The following is a 17,053-nucleotide window of genomic DNA, read 5'->3' as shown; positions in this document are numbered from 1 at the left end:
AGTTTAGAGGTTGTCGCGTCTTTTGTTTTTGGCTTTTCCCTTCTGTTACTTTTCTGTTTTGTCCGGGGGGGGGAGGGGGACACACAGGAGCAAGTTGTGGGAACAAATTGTGGGATACAATAAGTGTCCTGCAAAATAAGCATTTTTAACAGTTATCATAAGTTGTTACATATATCACAAGGAGCTGTATGGCATGCGTGTAAGATAAGAATAGTTTGGGTTGTCATCATGTATCTACGCTTGATCAGCCAAGGTTGAAACTGCTTTCATACCTTAAGTGGGTGGGATGTCAAAGTATCAAACCACCGTAGTTGTGAGTGGCTGGGAAATACCTCCCTGCAGGGATCCCTGCCTTTGACCTCCCAATGGTTTGTCAGGCTTTTTTATCCTGTCTTAAGCTACTAATCAATTAGTAGTCAGTATTTTTTGTCTGAGATTGTCTGGGGCATGGTGGCACTGACCTGGCTGATCATTCTTTAGGTGTGGGTGGTCTGGCCAAGCTGGAGGGTCGTGTTGCCCCGGTCCCAGTCTCTCTGGGGACGTGAGGGGCTATTGTGCCTCCCGAGAGTGTCTGGGGTCATTGTAGTTGTCGGGGAATGCCTTTTCTGAGTGGCTCTAGGCCGTCGCGGCCCGCCGCCCCCCCCGTCCCGTGGGAGGGGGGGGGGACGGCCGCCAGGGCCCAGACCATCTGTAATTTACTGTCTATGCACTCCCGTCCTCCAGCCAGGTCGCGTGCTCTGTGACTCAGGGGAGCCGTTATCTTGTCTGTTACTGGGCCTCCGCAGCCCGCCGCCCCCCACCCCCGTTGGGAGGAGGGGGGGTAAGGCCGCCAGAGTCCCACTGTGTTCCATCAAGCCCGCCTCCCCCAGCCCCCCCAGTGCCTCAAGTGAAGTTGTGTGTGAGCCACATGGTGCACATATCATATCATGTCATCCCTGCCCGAGGCCGTCGCGGCCCGCCGTCCCCCCACCTCAGAAGAGGGGGGGGGGGAGGGGGGACCACCAGGGCCCCGGGTCCCTCCACCCTGTCCATCTCCCCCCACCCCAAACAGTAGGAATAAGGCAAAAAAGTTGTCCCCGCTGTAATCTTACTGTAGTCCCAATGTACTTAGAGTTTTCACAGTTCGATCTTTATCAGCCGGGTCTTGGGGTGTGAGTTGGAGTGCTTCATCGCTGGGTGAGGTCGTCTTCGTCTGCGGTTGTGGATGATGAACAGCATCTTGTGGATCTTGGGGTGGGTCGCTGGAGCCTGTTGTGGCCTCAGGTTAAGGTCGGCAGGCCGGTATGTCTCAAGGCCGGCGGCAAGGGTAGCTGTGGTGGGTGGTCGCGCCTGCCGGGATAAGGCCCTGGTGATGTTGAGTGAGTCCCGAGGGCCAGAGGGCAGGTATAAGTGTTGAGTGCATTTTGGCAGGTTCTGGGGTTTGCGGTTAGGTCGTTAGTTTCGGCTTGGCAGTGCTGATGGTATTAGTTCTGTGTGTCCGGGGTCAGTTAGTAGGGTGGGCTTGAAGCGAAGGTGCCGTGAGTGGAGCCAAGACGCGGCTGTGACAGTGGGCTTCGGTTTAGGCTGGAGGCTGTCTAGGGCGTTGTCTTCTGTCGCGTTCCCTTTGTGGCTGTTGGTCCCATGGTCCGTGTTGGGCCGCTGGTTGTCGTTGTGGGGCAGCGTTCGAATCTAGGATTAGGTCTTGGAGGCCCAGTTGTGTAGCGAATTCTTGGGCTTCCGATGGTCTGTATAGCGTGTATGTGTGGTTGTCTCGCCGCACCATAAGTTTGAAGGGATGGCCCCATGAGTAGCGAATTCTCCGTGCCTGGAGGGCTTGGGTCAGCGGTTTTAGTTCTCTGCGTTTGCGAAGGGTCGAGGGTGCTAGGTCTTGGTACAGTTGCACCGTGTGGCCTTCAATCTGCAGTGGGGTCTCTCTGGTGGCCCGCATGATCGCCTCCTTAATGTGGAAGTAGTGGCAGCGAACTATAATATCTCGGGGTTGCGATGAGCCTGCTGTGGGTGGGCGAAGGGCTCTGTGTGCCCTGTCTAGGAGGAGGTCGGATGGCGAGGCGTCTGGCAGCAGGCTGCTGAAGGCCTCAAGGAGCATGGCGTTAAGGGTTTCTGGTGCAGCGGATTCAGGCAGGCCCCTTATGCGAATGTTGTTTCGCCTGGACCGGTTATTAAGGTCTTCTTGTAAGTCTTCCAGGTAGGCTATTTGCTCTTGCATGTCTTTAAATTTGTCCTCATGGTTGGAGGTCATGGCGGTAACGTCAGCCATTTTGGATTCTAGCGTGTGTGTGCGCTTAGTTAGGGCGGTCAGGCCTTCATTGATTGGGGCCAGATGCTTAGTAAGTTCATCTGCCACTAGGGATTTCATGTCTGTGAGTAGTTCCTTGAGGTCTTGCCTGGTAAGGGGTGATGTCTCCTTCCTATGGCTAGTAATGCTGGTGTCAGAGTCTGAGTCCGAGGCCTGCATGCTGTGTGCGCATGGCGCCTCTCTGTCTGACCTGGTTCTGAAGATTGGTGCCACGGCCGTTCCGGACTTGGATTTTCGTCCGCCTCCCATTTCAGCTTGCTCCGGTGTGGGTCGGGTATGCAGTGCTCGGTTCACGGGTGGATTGCCGGTGTTAATGCCCGTTTTATGTGCTTAAGTTGCGTTTGCCGCCACGGAGCTCTCTCAGACCGCGGCCATCTTCATCGGCAGTCAGGCTCCGCCCTCCAACACATTTTTTTTAACACATTTTTTTTTAATTTTTTTTTTTTTTAATTCTTTATTTTGGTTGTGCCATAGTTTGGCAATCAGACTTTTTGTTATGCCATTACACATTGTAGAATACAAGCATTTCACATGGTAGATATATGTGGCATATAAAAAGAGCTGCACATTTTCTGTTTTTTGTTGTTGTAAAGGTAGCATACAAGTAGGAACATGGTATGTCAGACAATGATATGAAAACAGGTATACTTGGGACCTAGCTTGTGGGCTGACAATAATTATGACGTGAATGAGATTGTTGTATAGCATGCTGACTTATACATTTATTTTTAACACATTTTTTTACATTTATTTTTAACACTTTTTTAAAAATGTATTTTTAACACTTTTTTTTTTAATTTAACACCCCCCCCCCCCAGCCTCCTTACCTTTGGGAATGCTGGGGAGGGGGGGTGTCTCTTCCTCCCTGGTGGTCCAGTGGCTGCTGGGCGGTCGGGCGGCGCTGGTGGGCGGCCGGCGAGGGAGCACTTCCCCTGAGCTGTCTGCTCAGCTCCCTCGCGCGCATCAGAGTGAGGCTGGGAGCCTGAATATGAAGTCATACTCCGGCTCCGCCTCCCAGCCTCACTGTGCGGCGCGAGAGGGAGCTGAGCAGACAGCTCAGGGGAAGTGCTCCCTCGCCGGCCGCCCACCAGCGCCGCCCAGCAGCCCGCCGGCATATCTGTTAGCCGCAAGGCTAACAAGACATTTGCCTTGGGCATTTGGGGGCGGCTTTTTTTGCCGCCCCCTGGAAAATGCCGCCCAAGGCAAATGCCTTGTTTGCCTCGCGGCTAATACGCCCCTGCATTGAGGGGGTCACAACACCAATCTTCTTCTGAATATTACAAAAACAACCTGGCCAGGTCACCCCTTAGTGGCTTTAATGCAGGCACATTTCAACTTTAAGAAGGCTTTGACATTGATTTAAGTATTTCCACAGTATGTTTGTTTTGTCAGATGCACTTCAAGGCATGAGATTGCATGAAACATAAAGTAGATATTATGTAAATGAATCCCAAAGGTGGAAATATTATTCCAAAACAAGTGAATCTATAATTTTATAAATTATTCAAAATATTACCCTGAGTTAACGTAGACGTCATCATGCAGACTGTGCTTTTATTGCAAAGACTCATTTTCTAGGCAACTAACCTCCAGGGAGCAGAGCTTACAGAGAAGAAACATTTTTATTTAGTAAATATTTGTTTTTAATTGACATACACTATTAAATATACATAAATGCTCTTAAGACTTACATGTTAACATTCTCAATTCGAATAGCAATTTGGATAAACAAAGGAAGATGATTATGCCTACAGTAGTATAGAATAAAATCAAAGATGTAGTTTTAATGGTAAAACAGTACAGTACGTTGTTCTTTGTGTAATTTGCCAGGTGATTAGTGTTTTATAACATAAACTGCTTAGCCGCAACATTAAAACCACTTACATAATATTGTGTAGGTTCTCCTCGTGCAGGCACACTGGTATGATGCGTCGAGGCATGGACTCCACAAGACTTTTGAAAGTGTACTGTGGTATCTGGCACCAGGATATTAGCAGCAGATCCTTTACGTCCTGCAAGTTGCTAGGTGGTGCCTCCATGGATTAGATTTGTTGTACCAGCACATTCCACACATGCTCAATCGGATTGAGATTTGGAGGCCAAGGCATCACCTTGAACTCTTTGCCATGTTCCCCAAACCATTCCTGAACAATTTTTGCAGTCTAGCAGGATGCACTATCCTGTGGTCTACAACAATCTCTAAGTAGGGGGTACGTGTCAAAGTTACATCCACACGAATGCCAAGACCCGGTTCTGACTCTCATGTCCATTGATGGCTATTCCACAAACTGCGGTGCACTGTGTGTTCTGACACCTTTCTATCATGTCCAGTTTTTCAGCAATTTGCGCTACAATAGCTCTTCTGTGTGATTGGACCAGAGAGGCTTGCTTTTGCTCCCCATGTGCATCAATGAGCCTAACACCGGTTCACAGGTTGTCTTTTCTTGCACCACTTTTGGTAGGTACCTACTTTTGGTAGGTACTAACCACTGCATACCGAAAACAACCCTGCTTTGGATTGCTCTGGCCCAGTCGTCTAGCCATCATTATTTTGCCTTTGTCAAAGTTGGTTGCTCTTTTTTCATGCTTCCAACACATGAAATTCAAAAACATGACAATTCACTTACTGCCTAATGTATCCCACCCCTTGTAAATAATCAATATAAATTACTTTATCTGTCAGTGTTTTTACTGTTGTGGCTGATCAGTGTATACTGTATAAGGATGAGTTAGAGCAGGCTTCTACTGCTCTTCCTTTGTGAGTGATATTCCAATCTTAAAATTGTTGGTTTTAAAACTTATTTCTTAAACAGTATTATACTATGTTTCTCCTTTCTGTGCTTTTTTTTTAATATATGTTCTAACTTGATTTGGAGCACCAAAGGATATTATTTTCTGTAAGTTATTAATTTTGAAATAATTTTTTCACTATTCACTTGCAATTTTGCACATATTGTATATTCAATAGAGTGTGTTTATATTGTGTATGCACTCTTTTCTGCACTATTTTGATGCACTAATTCGCACTTTAAATTTGTAAAGGTACAGCGCACCTTTTTATTTGTATTATTATTCTGTATGGTGTCTTGTGAGCTTGTACACTTTTAGGTGCTGCTCTACCTTTTTTTTTTATAATTTGTACCAATATTTTGCACTTTTAGCGCCTTTTTGCTTGTTTTTTTTTTTTTTTTTTTTTTTAGTTCCATACTGTATCAGTGGCCACAATATCATCCTTGCAGCAATTTTTCATCATTCTCCATTGTAAAAGTAACTTTTAATAAGTATAGCAAAGGTTGTTTTTCTCTATTATATCTTGATATGTGTAATATCATTGAAAGAAAACTTGAAACACCTTAAAAAACATCTCCTCGATTTAAAGGAGCACTCTGGTCCTCTAAAGCACTTCAGTTTATTTTAATTGAAATCTCGAAGGTCCTAAATCTGCTCTGCAAAATGGAACATCCAAAATGTCAGAAATAAACACATTTATTTTTAAATTTGGAGCGTTCTGTTAATTACTAAAAAGTAATTAGGCATATCTATCCCTCCATGCCTTTCACCATGCTTCCACCTACCTACCCAGGCTTGGAAACTGATTATTGTATTTACTCACTTTAAAGAGACGCGCCAAACTTGATAACGTGGTTGGAAAAATATGTTTCATATTCCTCAGGTTCAAAAAAACTGCCTGAGAATAAATTATTTACCATAGCAATACTACCTCCACCATAGGCTTGCTAAGGGGGAGTGGGGAAGGGGTGAGGGCTAAAGGGTCTTTTAGCTCCGGACCGTTACAGATTGTGGAGGGAGCAGAAGTATATTAGTATTCTTTTATCTTTAATCTTACATTAGTCAGGTTCTACCCATTATAAAAAGAAAGATTGGTAGTATAGTGCCCTGTCAGGCTACTTAGTGGACAGATCTCTCTGTCAGTGAAGGGGTCATCTGCTTTTTTGGGGGAAGGGGCGGTTTGGAGCCTAGCAAACACCTGGTTCCCCCCAATTTGATAGACACCCCTTGGACACTGAGAAGAGTCTAATGAAGGTGGTTTGCAAAAGTTAGTGTTTATGCAAAACACATTCATTAAACTCTTCGCAGTATCCAAGGGGATTTTGATAATATTGGGGTAGACGGTGCTGCTGTTGTATTTTTTTTTACAAATGAAGAATGGGTTACCAAGATAAAGCCATGTGCATAATTTGAGTCCCTGACAAAAGAACCTCTGCGTGAATTGTGCTGAAAAATAATTGCCAGCAAATGAAAAGTTTAAATAACCTGAACATTACTTCATTCTCCTTCAAAGTTTCTTTTTGCCAGTGTACCAGTAACATAGCATAGTAGGCTGGACACACCAAAATAAATAATTAGGAATAAGATTAACGCTATGTGCTAGTCAAACTGGTAGCAAATGCTGTGTGTCGAGGAAATGTGATTCCTCATAAATTGGAGATATGGTATTTTTCATTTGATTTAGGTCAGATTTTCTTCAAAACTATGATGCAGCTGGAACCATCCAGGATTATGTCGTTTCCATGCTATGTGGACTTGAAGTGCCTAAAATGTCTGTTCAGAATGCTGCCAGCTGGGGATATTTTAACACCTGTTCCAAAACCTGGAATACGGACATGTAAGTACATACTAGCTCAAATACAATGTGTTTCCAGTATCCCCTTGGTCTTCTCTTCTCCTGTCATAGGACTCCAATAGATGAAACACGGCACCATATAATGCTATGATTCATACAATTCACATTAACCTAAAGGGGTATGTGATGTTTGACATCCACTGGGAATGTGTGATATAAAACCTTCAAGGAGCCTATTTGCCATCATATAGTTAGGGGGACTATCAGCTAATATTTAATAATTTACATTAAAACGACAGGGCTTATCTACAGACTTTTTTCACGCTGTTGTCTTCTATTTTTGCATTCCTTAATCAAGTGGCTAAATTTTAACAATGTTCTAGATTAGAAGCATCTGGTTTTCCTGTGTCCTTGCTGCCCGAGATTGCGGATTCTGGATGTTTAGCGGGAAAGTTGTCTTGTGATTGGTGTGGCATTCCACAAGGGACTGAAGTTGGAGTTGCACTGGGAGACTTTCAGTGTTCTGTTTACTCTTCTATGACTGAGAATACGGATGCTGGTACGCATCATATGTTTAGCCCATTGTAATGGGTATATTTTTTAAAAATATTAAGTCAAATCACTTGTCCTAAATCTTTCCAATAAACCTAAAAGGATTGAAAATTATTACAATTTGTTTTTAAAGGGATATTTTGTATTATTATGCAATAAAATAAAATATCTACTAGAGGTTCTGAAGCTCCCAGAATATTGAACTGTGAAACCTACTGACTATAAAGTTTACAATTGTGCTCAACATATGCAGACACAAAAAGGTGTGTTATCCAGGAAATGCTTAAAGGGATCCTATAGTGCCAGGAAAACAAACCCGTTTTCCTGGCACTATAGACTCTTGGAGTGCCCCCTCCCTCGGCACTGAAGGGGTTAAAACCCCTTCAGCCACTAACCTTAATTCAGTGGAGCCTGACGCTGGTGACCTCTCCTCCCCCACCGATGCCAGCTCTTGAGTGGAGCCGAATGCGCATGCACGGCCAGAGGGGGGCACGCATTCAAACCCGCCCACAGGAAAGCATTACTCAATCTTATTTGATGCTGGGCTCTGTGAGGACATCCAGCGTCAAATTGCGATTTACTCAGTGTAAATAGCGGAAGCACCTCTAGTGGCTGTCAGGGAGACACTAGAGGCTGGATAAACCCTGCAGTGTAAACATTTTCAGCTGCAGGATTAAAACTAGGGGGCCTGGCATCCAGACCACTTCATTGAGCTGAAGTTGTCTGGATGCCTATAGTGGTCCTTTAATATGTAAGTTTCACATCTAAAGGATTTTTTTTTTTTTTTTTTTGCTTTAAAGGGACACTATAGTCACCTGAACAACTTCAGCTTAATGAGGTTGTTCAGGTGAGTGCTACAGCTACCCTGAGCCTTTTTCTTGTAAGCACTGTATTTTCTGAGAAAATGCAGTGTTTACATTGGAAGCTTGGAACACCTCTTGTTGCAGTCAATCAGACGGCCACCAGAGGGACTTCCGAGTTCAGAGGCCCTAAAAAGGCCTCTCGTCCGATGCATTCTGGGTGAATGCATCAGACGGGCTATCAGCACACAAAGCACTGTGAACGCGCTTTGTGTGCTGAGGCTGTCAGCACTGCTGTGGGCGTGGCTTCAGCTGACAGCTTCAGCTTCAGCTGACAGCTGAAGCCCGAACCCACAGGGACGCTTACGGTCCACAATAGTGGTTGAAGGGTGGGGGCCCTAAAATTATCAATAAGGGGGGGACCTATTGTCCCCACCCCTGAGCGGTGGGTGGGGGCCCTAAAATTATCGATAAGGGGGGGGACCTACTGTCCCCCCCCCGGCCCCCACCCCTGTGCGGCGGGTGGGGGTCCTAAAATTATCAATAAGGGGGGGGGCCTACTGTCCACCCCCGGCCCCCACCCCTGTGCGGCGGGTGGGGGCCCTAAAATTATCAATAAGGGGGGACCTATTGTCCCCCCCCGGCCCCCACCCCTGAGCGGTGGGTGGGGGCCCTAAAATTATCGATAAGGGGGGGCACCTACTGTCCCCCCCCCCCGGCCCCCACCCCTGTGCGGCGGGTGGGGGCCCTAAAATTATCAATAAGGGGGGGACCTATTGTCCCCCCCGGCCCCCACCCCTGAGCGGCGGGTGGGGGCCCTAAAATTATCAATAAGGGGGGACCTACTGTCCCCCCCGGCCCCCACCCCTGAGCGGGCCCTAAATACAAAGGGGGGGGGACCCTAGTTAACCCCCCCCCCCCCCCCTAAAAAAAAATTATCTCCCTACCTACCCCCCTCACCCTAAAAATAATGAGGGGGGGAACATTAACTAAAAACCTGTAAAAAAAAAAAAGAGATAAAAAAAAACTTACCATTCGATGTTTTCTTTCTTCTAAAATCTTCTTTCTTCAGCCCAAAAAAGGCCAAATAAAAATCCATAATAACCGACGCAATAAAAAAAAAAAAAAAAAAACGAGCGCAAAAAAAATAATCCATCTTCACCCATGGAGGGCTCCGCGCAGACTGAGCTCCGCAGGGTGGGGAAGGCTTATAAAGCCTTGCCCCGCCCTGCAATTAGGCTAAGAACACTCTGATTGGTGGGTTTAAACCAATCAGAGTGCTCTTTGTCATTTTACAAGCGTGGGAAAGTTCTTTGGAATTTTCCCACGCTTGTAAAATGACACAGAGCACTGTGATTGGATGGATTTAAAGCCATCCAATCACAGTGCTCTGTGTCATTTTACAAGCGTGGGAAAATTCCAAAGAACTTTCCCACGCTTGTAAAATGACAAAGAGCACTGTGATTGGATGGCTTGAAATCCATCCAATCACAGTGCTCTGTGTCATTTTACAAGCGTGGGAAAATTCCAAAGAACTTTCCCACGCTTGTAAAATGACACAGAGCACTGTGATTGGATGGCTTGAAATCCATCCAATCACAGTGCTCTGTGTCATTTTACAAGCGTGGGAAAATTCCAAAGAACTTTCCCACGCTTGTAAAATGACACAGAGCACTGTGATTGGATGGCTTGAAATCCATCCAATCACAGTGCTCTGTGTCATTTTACAAGCGTGGGAAAATTCCAAAGAACTTTCCCACGCTTGTAAAATGACAAAGAGCACTCTGATTGGCTTAAACCCACCAATCAGAGTGTTCTTAGCATAATTGCAGGGCGGGGCAAGGCTTTATAAGCCTTCCCCCGCCCTGCGGAGCTCAGTCTGCGCGGAGCCCTCCATGGGTGAAGATGGATTATTTTTTTTTGCGCTCGTTTTTTTTTTTTTTTTTTTAATTGCGTTGGTTATTATGGATTTTTATTTGGCCTTTTTTGGGGCTGAAGAAAGAAGATTTTAGAAGAAAGAAAACATCGAATGGTAAGTTGATTTTATCTCATTTTTTCTTTTTTACAGGTTTTTAGTTAATGGTCCCTCCTCATTATTTTTAGGGTGAGGGGGGTAGGTAGGGAGATATTTTTTTTTTGGGGGGGGGAGGGTTAACTAGGGTCCCCCCCCCTTTGTATTTAGGGCCCCCACCCACCGCTCAGGGGTGGGGGCCGGGGGGGACAATAGGTCCCCCCCCTTATTGATAATTTTAGGGCCCCCACCCGCCGCTCAGGGGTGGGGGCCGGGGGGGGACAGTAGGTCCCCCCCCCTTATTGATAATTTTAGGGCCCCCACCCACCGCTCAGGGGTGGGGGCCGGGGGGGGGGGACAGTAAGTCCCCCCCCCTCATTGATAATTTTAGGGCCCCCACCCGCCGCACAGGGGTGGGGGCCGGGGGGGACAGTAGGTCCCCCCCTTATTGATAATTGTAGGGCCCCCACCCGCCGCTCAGGGGTGGGGGCCGGGGGGGGGACAGTAGGTCCCCCCCCTTATTGATAATTGTAGGGCCCCCACCCGCCGCTCAGGGGTGGGGGCCGGGGGGGGACAGTAGGTCCCCCCCTCATTGATAATTTTAGGGCCCCCACCCGCCGCTCAGGGGGGGGGGACAGTAAGTCCCCCCCCTCATTGATAATTTTAGGGCCCCCACCCGCCGCACAGGGGTGGGGGCCGGGGGGGACAGTAGGTCCCCCCCTTATTGATAATTGTAGGGCCCCCACCCGCCGCTCAGGGGTGGGGGCCGGGGGGGACAGTAGGTCCCCCCCTCATTGATCATTTTAGGGCCCCCACCTGCCGCTAAGGGGTGGGGGCCGGGGGGGGGGACAGTAAGTCCCCCCCCTTATTGATAATTGTAGGGCCCCCACCCGCCGCTCAGGGGTGGGGGCCGGGGGGGGACAGTAGGTCCCCCCCTCATTGATCATTTTAGGGCCCCCACCCGCCGCTCGGGGGTGGGGGCCGGGGGGGGGGCAGTAAGTCCCCCCCCTCATTGATAATTTTAGGGCCCCCACCCGCCGCACAGGGGTGGGGGCCGGGGGGGACAGTAGGTCCCCCCCTTATTGATAATTGTAGGGCCCCCACCCGCCGCTCAGGGGTGGGGGCCGGGGGGGGACAGTAGGTCCCCCCCTCATTGATAATTTTAGGGCCCCCACCCGCCGCACAGGGGTGGGGGCCGGGGGGGGGACAGTAGGTCCCCCCCTTATTGATAATTTTAGGGCCCCCACCCGCCGCTCAGGGGTGGGGGCCGGGGGGGGCAGTAGGTCCCCCCCCTCATTGATAATTTTAGGGCCCCCACCCGCCGCACAGGGGTGCGGTAAAGCGCTCAGGTTCTTCATAGGGCGGCATTCAATGCGATTGGTGCAGCGCGAAGCCGTCCCATTGGGCCCCGCGATTTCGTCATTTTGACGAAAAGGGGGGCGCGGCCGAGCGGGGAGCTCGGCGCTGGAACGGAGGTAAGTTTTTAATATAAAAACACCGAATTTTTTTTTTGAATGAAATAATGAATGAAAGTTCATATAAAAGCAAGAAGGAAGGCTGGGGGACCTGTCTTTCTTGCTTTTATATGGTGACTATAGAGTCCCTTTAAGCAAGATCACCTATGAAGTAGCTTTCTCTAAGTTCACCTGTGAAGCAAGAAGTGCAGGAATCATTCTAGCATAGCTAGTTTTAAAGGAACACTCCAAGTATCGTAAATTCTACAGCCCACTGTAGTGGTTATGGTGCCAGGAATGCTCTGCTACCAACTCATAGTAATATGTCACATCGTTTGAAAGAAGCCCGTCAATTTGCAACACTTTTCATAGATATATTTAGCAGCTGTCCAGTTGTTTTTTTACCACAATTTAACTTATATTCTCTATGTTTTTGAAAGTCCTTAATATCAGCACGTCGGCACAGCTGACATTTTCCATGCCAGAGGGTTTCAAGCCACAAGACCATCCAAGCCCTGGAGAAGCAGTGGTGTACTTTCCATACTTCAATGAACGTTACCTTGCCGTGGCAGCCTCTTTGAATGGAGGGAACGTGTTTGCTTCATTTGTTGCAATGTTGTCTCAATGGGTCTCTGAACTAGGTAAGAGTCCCTATGGATTCCAATAAGGACAAGCACAGGGATGTTTGTCTTATCCAGCACTCTAATTCCTGTGTCCATGATAATAAAATAAACTTGGTTAAAGGACCAGAAACTGCTATGTTTACATATGGGTTAATCCAGCCTCTAGTGCCTGTCTCATTGACAGCCGCTAGAGGCACTTCCGCGCTTCTCACTGTGATTTTCACAGTGAGAGGACGCCAGCGTCCATAGGAAAGCATTGAGAATGCTTTCCTATGGACTGGCTGAATGCATGCGCATTCGGCAGAAGAGGGAGGAGAGTCCCCAGCCTCCCCCCAGAGCACGGCGGGAGGGTGGCCATGAGGTTGGGGGGGACCTAGTAACACTATAGTGCCAGGAAAACGAGTTTGTGGTCCTTTAAGCCATGACTGCTAATAAACAGGTGAACTGCAAGAGAGGATGATTTTTCCAGATTCATTATGGTGACATCTGGACCAAATGCCCATTAAAAAGCCATATATATATATATAGATAGATAGATAGATAATATTTAGAGAGCAGAGAAACGTGTTTTTTTGTTTTTTTTCTTTTCTTAATTTCTATAGAGAATGTGATCTAGAAGTAAAAACTATAAATATCCTTCCTGTTTTTGTCAGTTCTTGATATTTTCTCACAAAATATTTAAAAGGCGCAGTTTCAAAGACCGCTTCCTAGAACTATATCTAATATAACTATTTCTAGGATTTATTGAGTTTGAGGAGTTCCTTTAATCTTTCAATGTCAAATGGTTAACAGCACAGTGTATTACAGAGCTCTTGGGTAAATAATGGACTGCAGAAGGAATCTGTACATCTGCTAAATTACATATGTGATCATAAGCCTCTGTTAATTAATTTGGAAATTGTAGAGTATCCGGTGATACAGCCTATAGCTTTAAAAAAAATAAAAATAAGGAGTACTTCCAGTCAATATTTAAAACCTGTGCATAATAAAAATACAAAAAAAGCCAAAAAAGAAAAAAACAATGTAGATTTACAAAAATCCACAGTTTTTAAGAGTCAGATTTCTCTGCAACAAGTAAGCCCAAGGGAATTTTTTTTTTATTTTTTCATTTTACCATAAAAAATGAGAGGAATAGAGTATAGTTGTTGTCTGTGCCACACATCAGCTAATGATTTCAGGAAATGACAGATGCCTTGAGTTGAGCCTGCACTTATCTAATTGTGTTATCTCCTTTTAATTTTCCAGCTTCATTTGCTTTTCTGAAAAAAAGGACTCATTAGTAGAAATCAGTGTGGAAACTATTAGTGTAAGTTAGAGAGGCTAAGATAAGGAGGTGAAACGGTGTGTGGTGTACAGTATATAGAGAGATTCATAGCTGTAAATATTTCATGATCAGGTTTTTCTTTTAACAGCAGTTCATATTTTTAGATACTGGATAATGTGACGTGTATTAAATCAGTACAGTAATACATAGTGTGATCAGCACTGTGCAATGAAAGAGTCCTGGCATGCTCCAGATTGATGGGAGTTAATCTCTTTGGTAGCTTCACTCAGCTTCTCGTGAGCGTGAGATACAAAATATCTTCATATAAGCAAATACATGCACACAACACCAATTAAAACATTGAGTACACTTGTAATTACTGTATTGTAAAAGTATCAGCTTTATCGTGGAAGACCATTCTAAGTATTCACCAGAAAATGTTACTAAACTACACAGCTACTTATATGTATGTTTTAACAGTAGCATGTATTCTGATTTTTTTTTTTCAGAAATGTTTCTGGCAAAACAATTCAGCAAACATGTTTAAAATAAAATATTTAATTCTTATTCTGATGAAAACCAGAATATTTCACTTAATTAAGATTTTAACCCCTTAAGGACACATGACGTGTGTGACATGTCATGATTCCCTTTTATTCCAGAAGGTTGGTCCTTAAGGGGTTAAACTGTTTTATAAAGTGTTTTGAAAGTGAAACTCTATGCACCAAAACAACTTTTTTCTAATTAAAGGAACATTATAGGTTAAAGGAACACTATAGGGTCAGGCACACAAACATGTATTCCTGACCTCATAGTGTTAAAAACACTTTTTAGGTGGTTGGCCACATCTTGCCCCCCTTAACGAAGTTAAAAAACTACCTTTATTCCAGTGCCTTGCGGGTCTGCCAGTGCTGGCCCTGCTCCAATCCGCCCTTTGGTTGAGATCATCAGAATTGGCGAACTCAGCCAATCCAATGCTTTCCTATTGGGGCGGAGCCAAACACTGTGCTGGCCAATCAGCATCTCCATTGATTTAATGCATCTTAATTAGGAAAGTTTAGTGTCTCCATGCAGAGCGTGGAGATGCTGAACGTCAGTGCCGCACGTTTTCCAGCATTAACCCAAGAAGTGCCTCTAGTGGCTGTCTGAGTTACTACCACTAAATGTGTACCTAGGGAGCCATGTAAACACTGCCTTTTCTCTGAAAAGGCAGTTTTTACAGCTGAAAAGCCTGCAGGGATGGGCAGTAGACACCAGAACAACGCCATTAAGCTATAGTTGTTCTGGTGACTATAGTGTCCCTTTCAATTACTTTATCTAGGCAAACCTAGCCATGCTCCCCTGAGACTCACACAGCCTACCTACACACTTTCTAATAGAGATAAAATGTCCTCTGTTGACAGTGCGTTAGAACAATGCAAAATGCGCTATACATGTCCACCTCTAGGTAATCTACAGAGCTATTCACAGTGAGTCGATTTCAAAATCAGATGACCAGTTACATTTAAGGCATCCTAACATTGCCTACATTTAGATTTTTCTACAACTTGTTAAACAATTGATATCTGCAATATCTGTCACACCCCTGTCCTAGTCTGTGTTTATGTGCTGACTGCCATTGCCTGCGATGCAATGACACCAGACCCGGAGATCTGGGATAGTATGTTTATATGCTCCTCCTGATTGTATAACCAGGCTACACCACCTTTTTGTTTTAGATATATTGCTTGTCTTCTCTTGATATATTTCATGAATTTCGTTCCATGTAATGAAAGTGTGTAACCAGTCGTTTTTTTTTCATTTTCTTTTCATTATTGTAGGACTTGACATTTCCGACTCCAGCCTATATACCCAGGTGATAAAAGCGGCCTTGTCTCATAGTGAGAGTGGTCTTACAGTTTGCCCCATACTGTTTGGTGAAAGACACATTCCTGACGCACTGGCTTCTGTATCAAACATCACAGCCTCTGAGCTTTCCTTGGGCCATGTGACTAGAGCACTTTGCAGAGGGATCATCGAGAACTTGCACACTATGCTTTCTGCCCATCGGCTTCGGGAGTCTGGGGTGACAAGACTGATCGGAAGTGGCAGTGCTCTAGCAAGGAATGATGTGTTAAGGCAGGAAGTAGAAAGGATATTTCCATTCCCCGTGGTATATGGAAATGATGTAGATTCAGCTGTAGGTGTAGCTATGGTGATGATAAAGTGCAGGTAGCTGGGGCATTGTATTTTTGTTTTTTTTAAAGAAATTGGCATTTGGGATATTATTGCAAAATGGACAGGGAGATGGTGGGCATGAGCGGGAATAGTGTTATCAAAGTAAGTTTGCAAGCACTTTAAGGGGGCAGATTTGAAATACAAATGCATCTTGTAATCTGTTACATGTTGCATAATTTTGTTCAAAGAGCTTTCAATCACTTAGTCATTAGTCACTTCTGTCTTATATATGCTATATTATTTATAGTATATATTGTTCTACATGTTATTATTGTAGCTGTACGTCAGTGCAAGGCAGCAAATCTTTACTACCTACACAAATCCCTACTAATTTGAAGCCTCCTTTCTCTACTAAATGATCAACTGATTTGAATAAAAGAACATAGGCTAGTGATATTTTTTTTCTTCATAAAAATGCAAATCCTTCTATCAATAAAATTGTTTATTTTTCCTTTGGTTCTAGAGACTTATTGTGTTCCTTTACAAGTCAGCAGATCTACACCAGGTCTAGTCCGTAGAATTTGTTCACCAAAAGCATGGTGGGCTACACTAGTCTAAAGTATTACATTTGGAAGTATGGACTATTTATATACTGTTAATGTGTTGTCAGACTCCATACAGGCAATTCTAATCATTCCAAGGGCTCAAAGCCCCGTTCTGTTTTTGTTCCCTTGTAATTATAAAATTCACAACATGAAACAAATGACTAGAAATGGGTTTCTGTAATTCTAAAACATTTGATTACCTATTGGGACCGTCACTGGTCACCACAGGATGGCAGTATTTTGCAGACGTCTACACTGAACAGCAGGTCAAAATATAGATCTCCAGCTGTCGTAGAATTATATCACACATTGTGCTTTGCTGACCTGTAGATACTCATTTGCCCAAAGTAATATTTCCACACATTGGAGCTGCTTTGTACCTGAGATAACTCCAGCTCTACCCTAGAAGGATTTGGCCTTTATGACAAAACTCGTTCATCATGTTAAGTGGAGTGTCCTTTACCTGCAATCTAGATGCAGTTTCATCAATCACTACAGTTATGGACACTAATGCTGCTTATTTAGATCTACCATTCAGGGAATAGAGATCCAATAATTAAATCTGATTCTCTACTTTTTTTTTCTAGCATTTGTTGTACATGAAGAAGTTGTGTTGCAAGATAATGATTAAAAATAAAATATTCTAACTAGTTAACGTATTCAATAAAAAATTGTATTACATGCATATGTTGTTAGGCTGCATAGT

General features: G+C 45.0%; 1 protein-coding gene across 1 annotated transcript in view; it reads left to right on the top strand.

Moving 5' to 3' along the window:
- The window catches only part of SHPK (sedoheptulokinase), a 39,173-nt gene extending 23,034 nt beyond the window's left edge, over positions 1–16,139 (top strand). The window contains exons 4-7 of the mRNA XM_063449306.1: positions 6,771–6,923; positions 7,265–7,440; positions 12,139–12,339; positions 15,406–16,139. Coding sequence (XP_063305376.1) covers positions 6,771–6,923; positions 7,265–7,440; positions 12,139–12,339; positions 15,406–15,800 — 925 coding nt within the window. The 3' untranslated portion in view covers positions 15,801–16,139. The remainder of the gene's footprint in view (positions 1–6,770; positions 6,924–7,264; positions 7,441–12,138; positions 12,340–15,405) is intronic.
- Positions 16,140–17,053: the final 914 nt, after the last annotated feature.

The sequence above is a fragment of the Pelobates fuscus genome, chromosome 1 (genome assembly GCF_036172605.1).
Source record: "Pelobates fuscus isolate aPelFus1 chromosome 1, aPelFus1.pri, whole genome shotgun sequence".
Classification (NCBI taxonomy): domain Eukaryota; kingdom Metazoa; phylum Chordata; class Amphibia; order Anura; family Pelobatidae; genus Pelobates; species Pelobates fuscus.
Note: the sequence above shows the minus strand (reverse complement) of the source record. Positions and strands in the feature narration are given on the sequence as shown.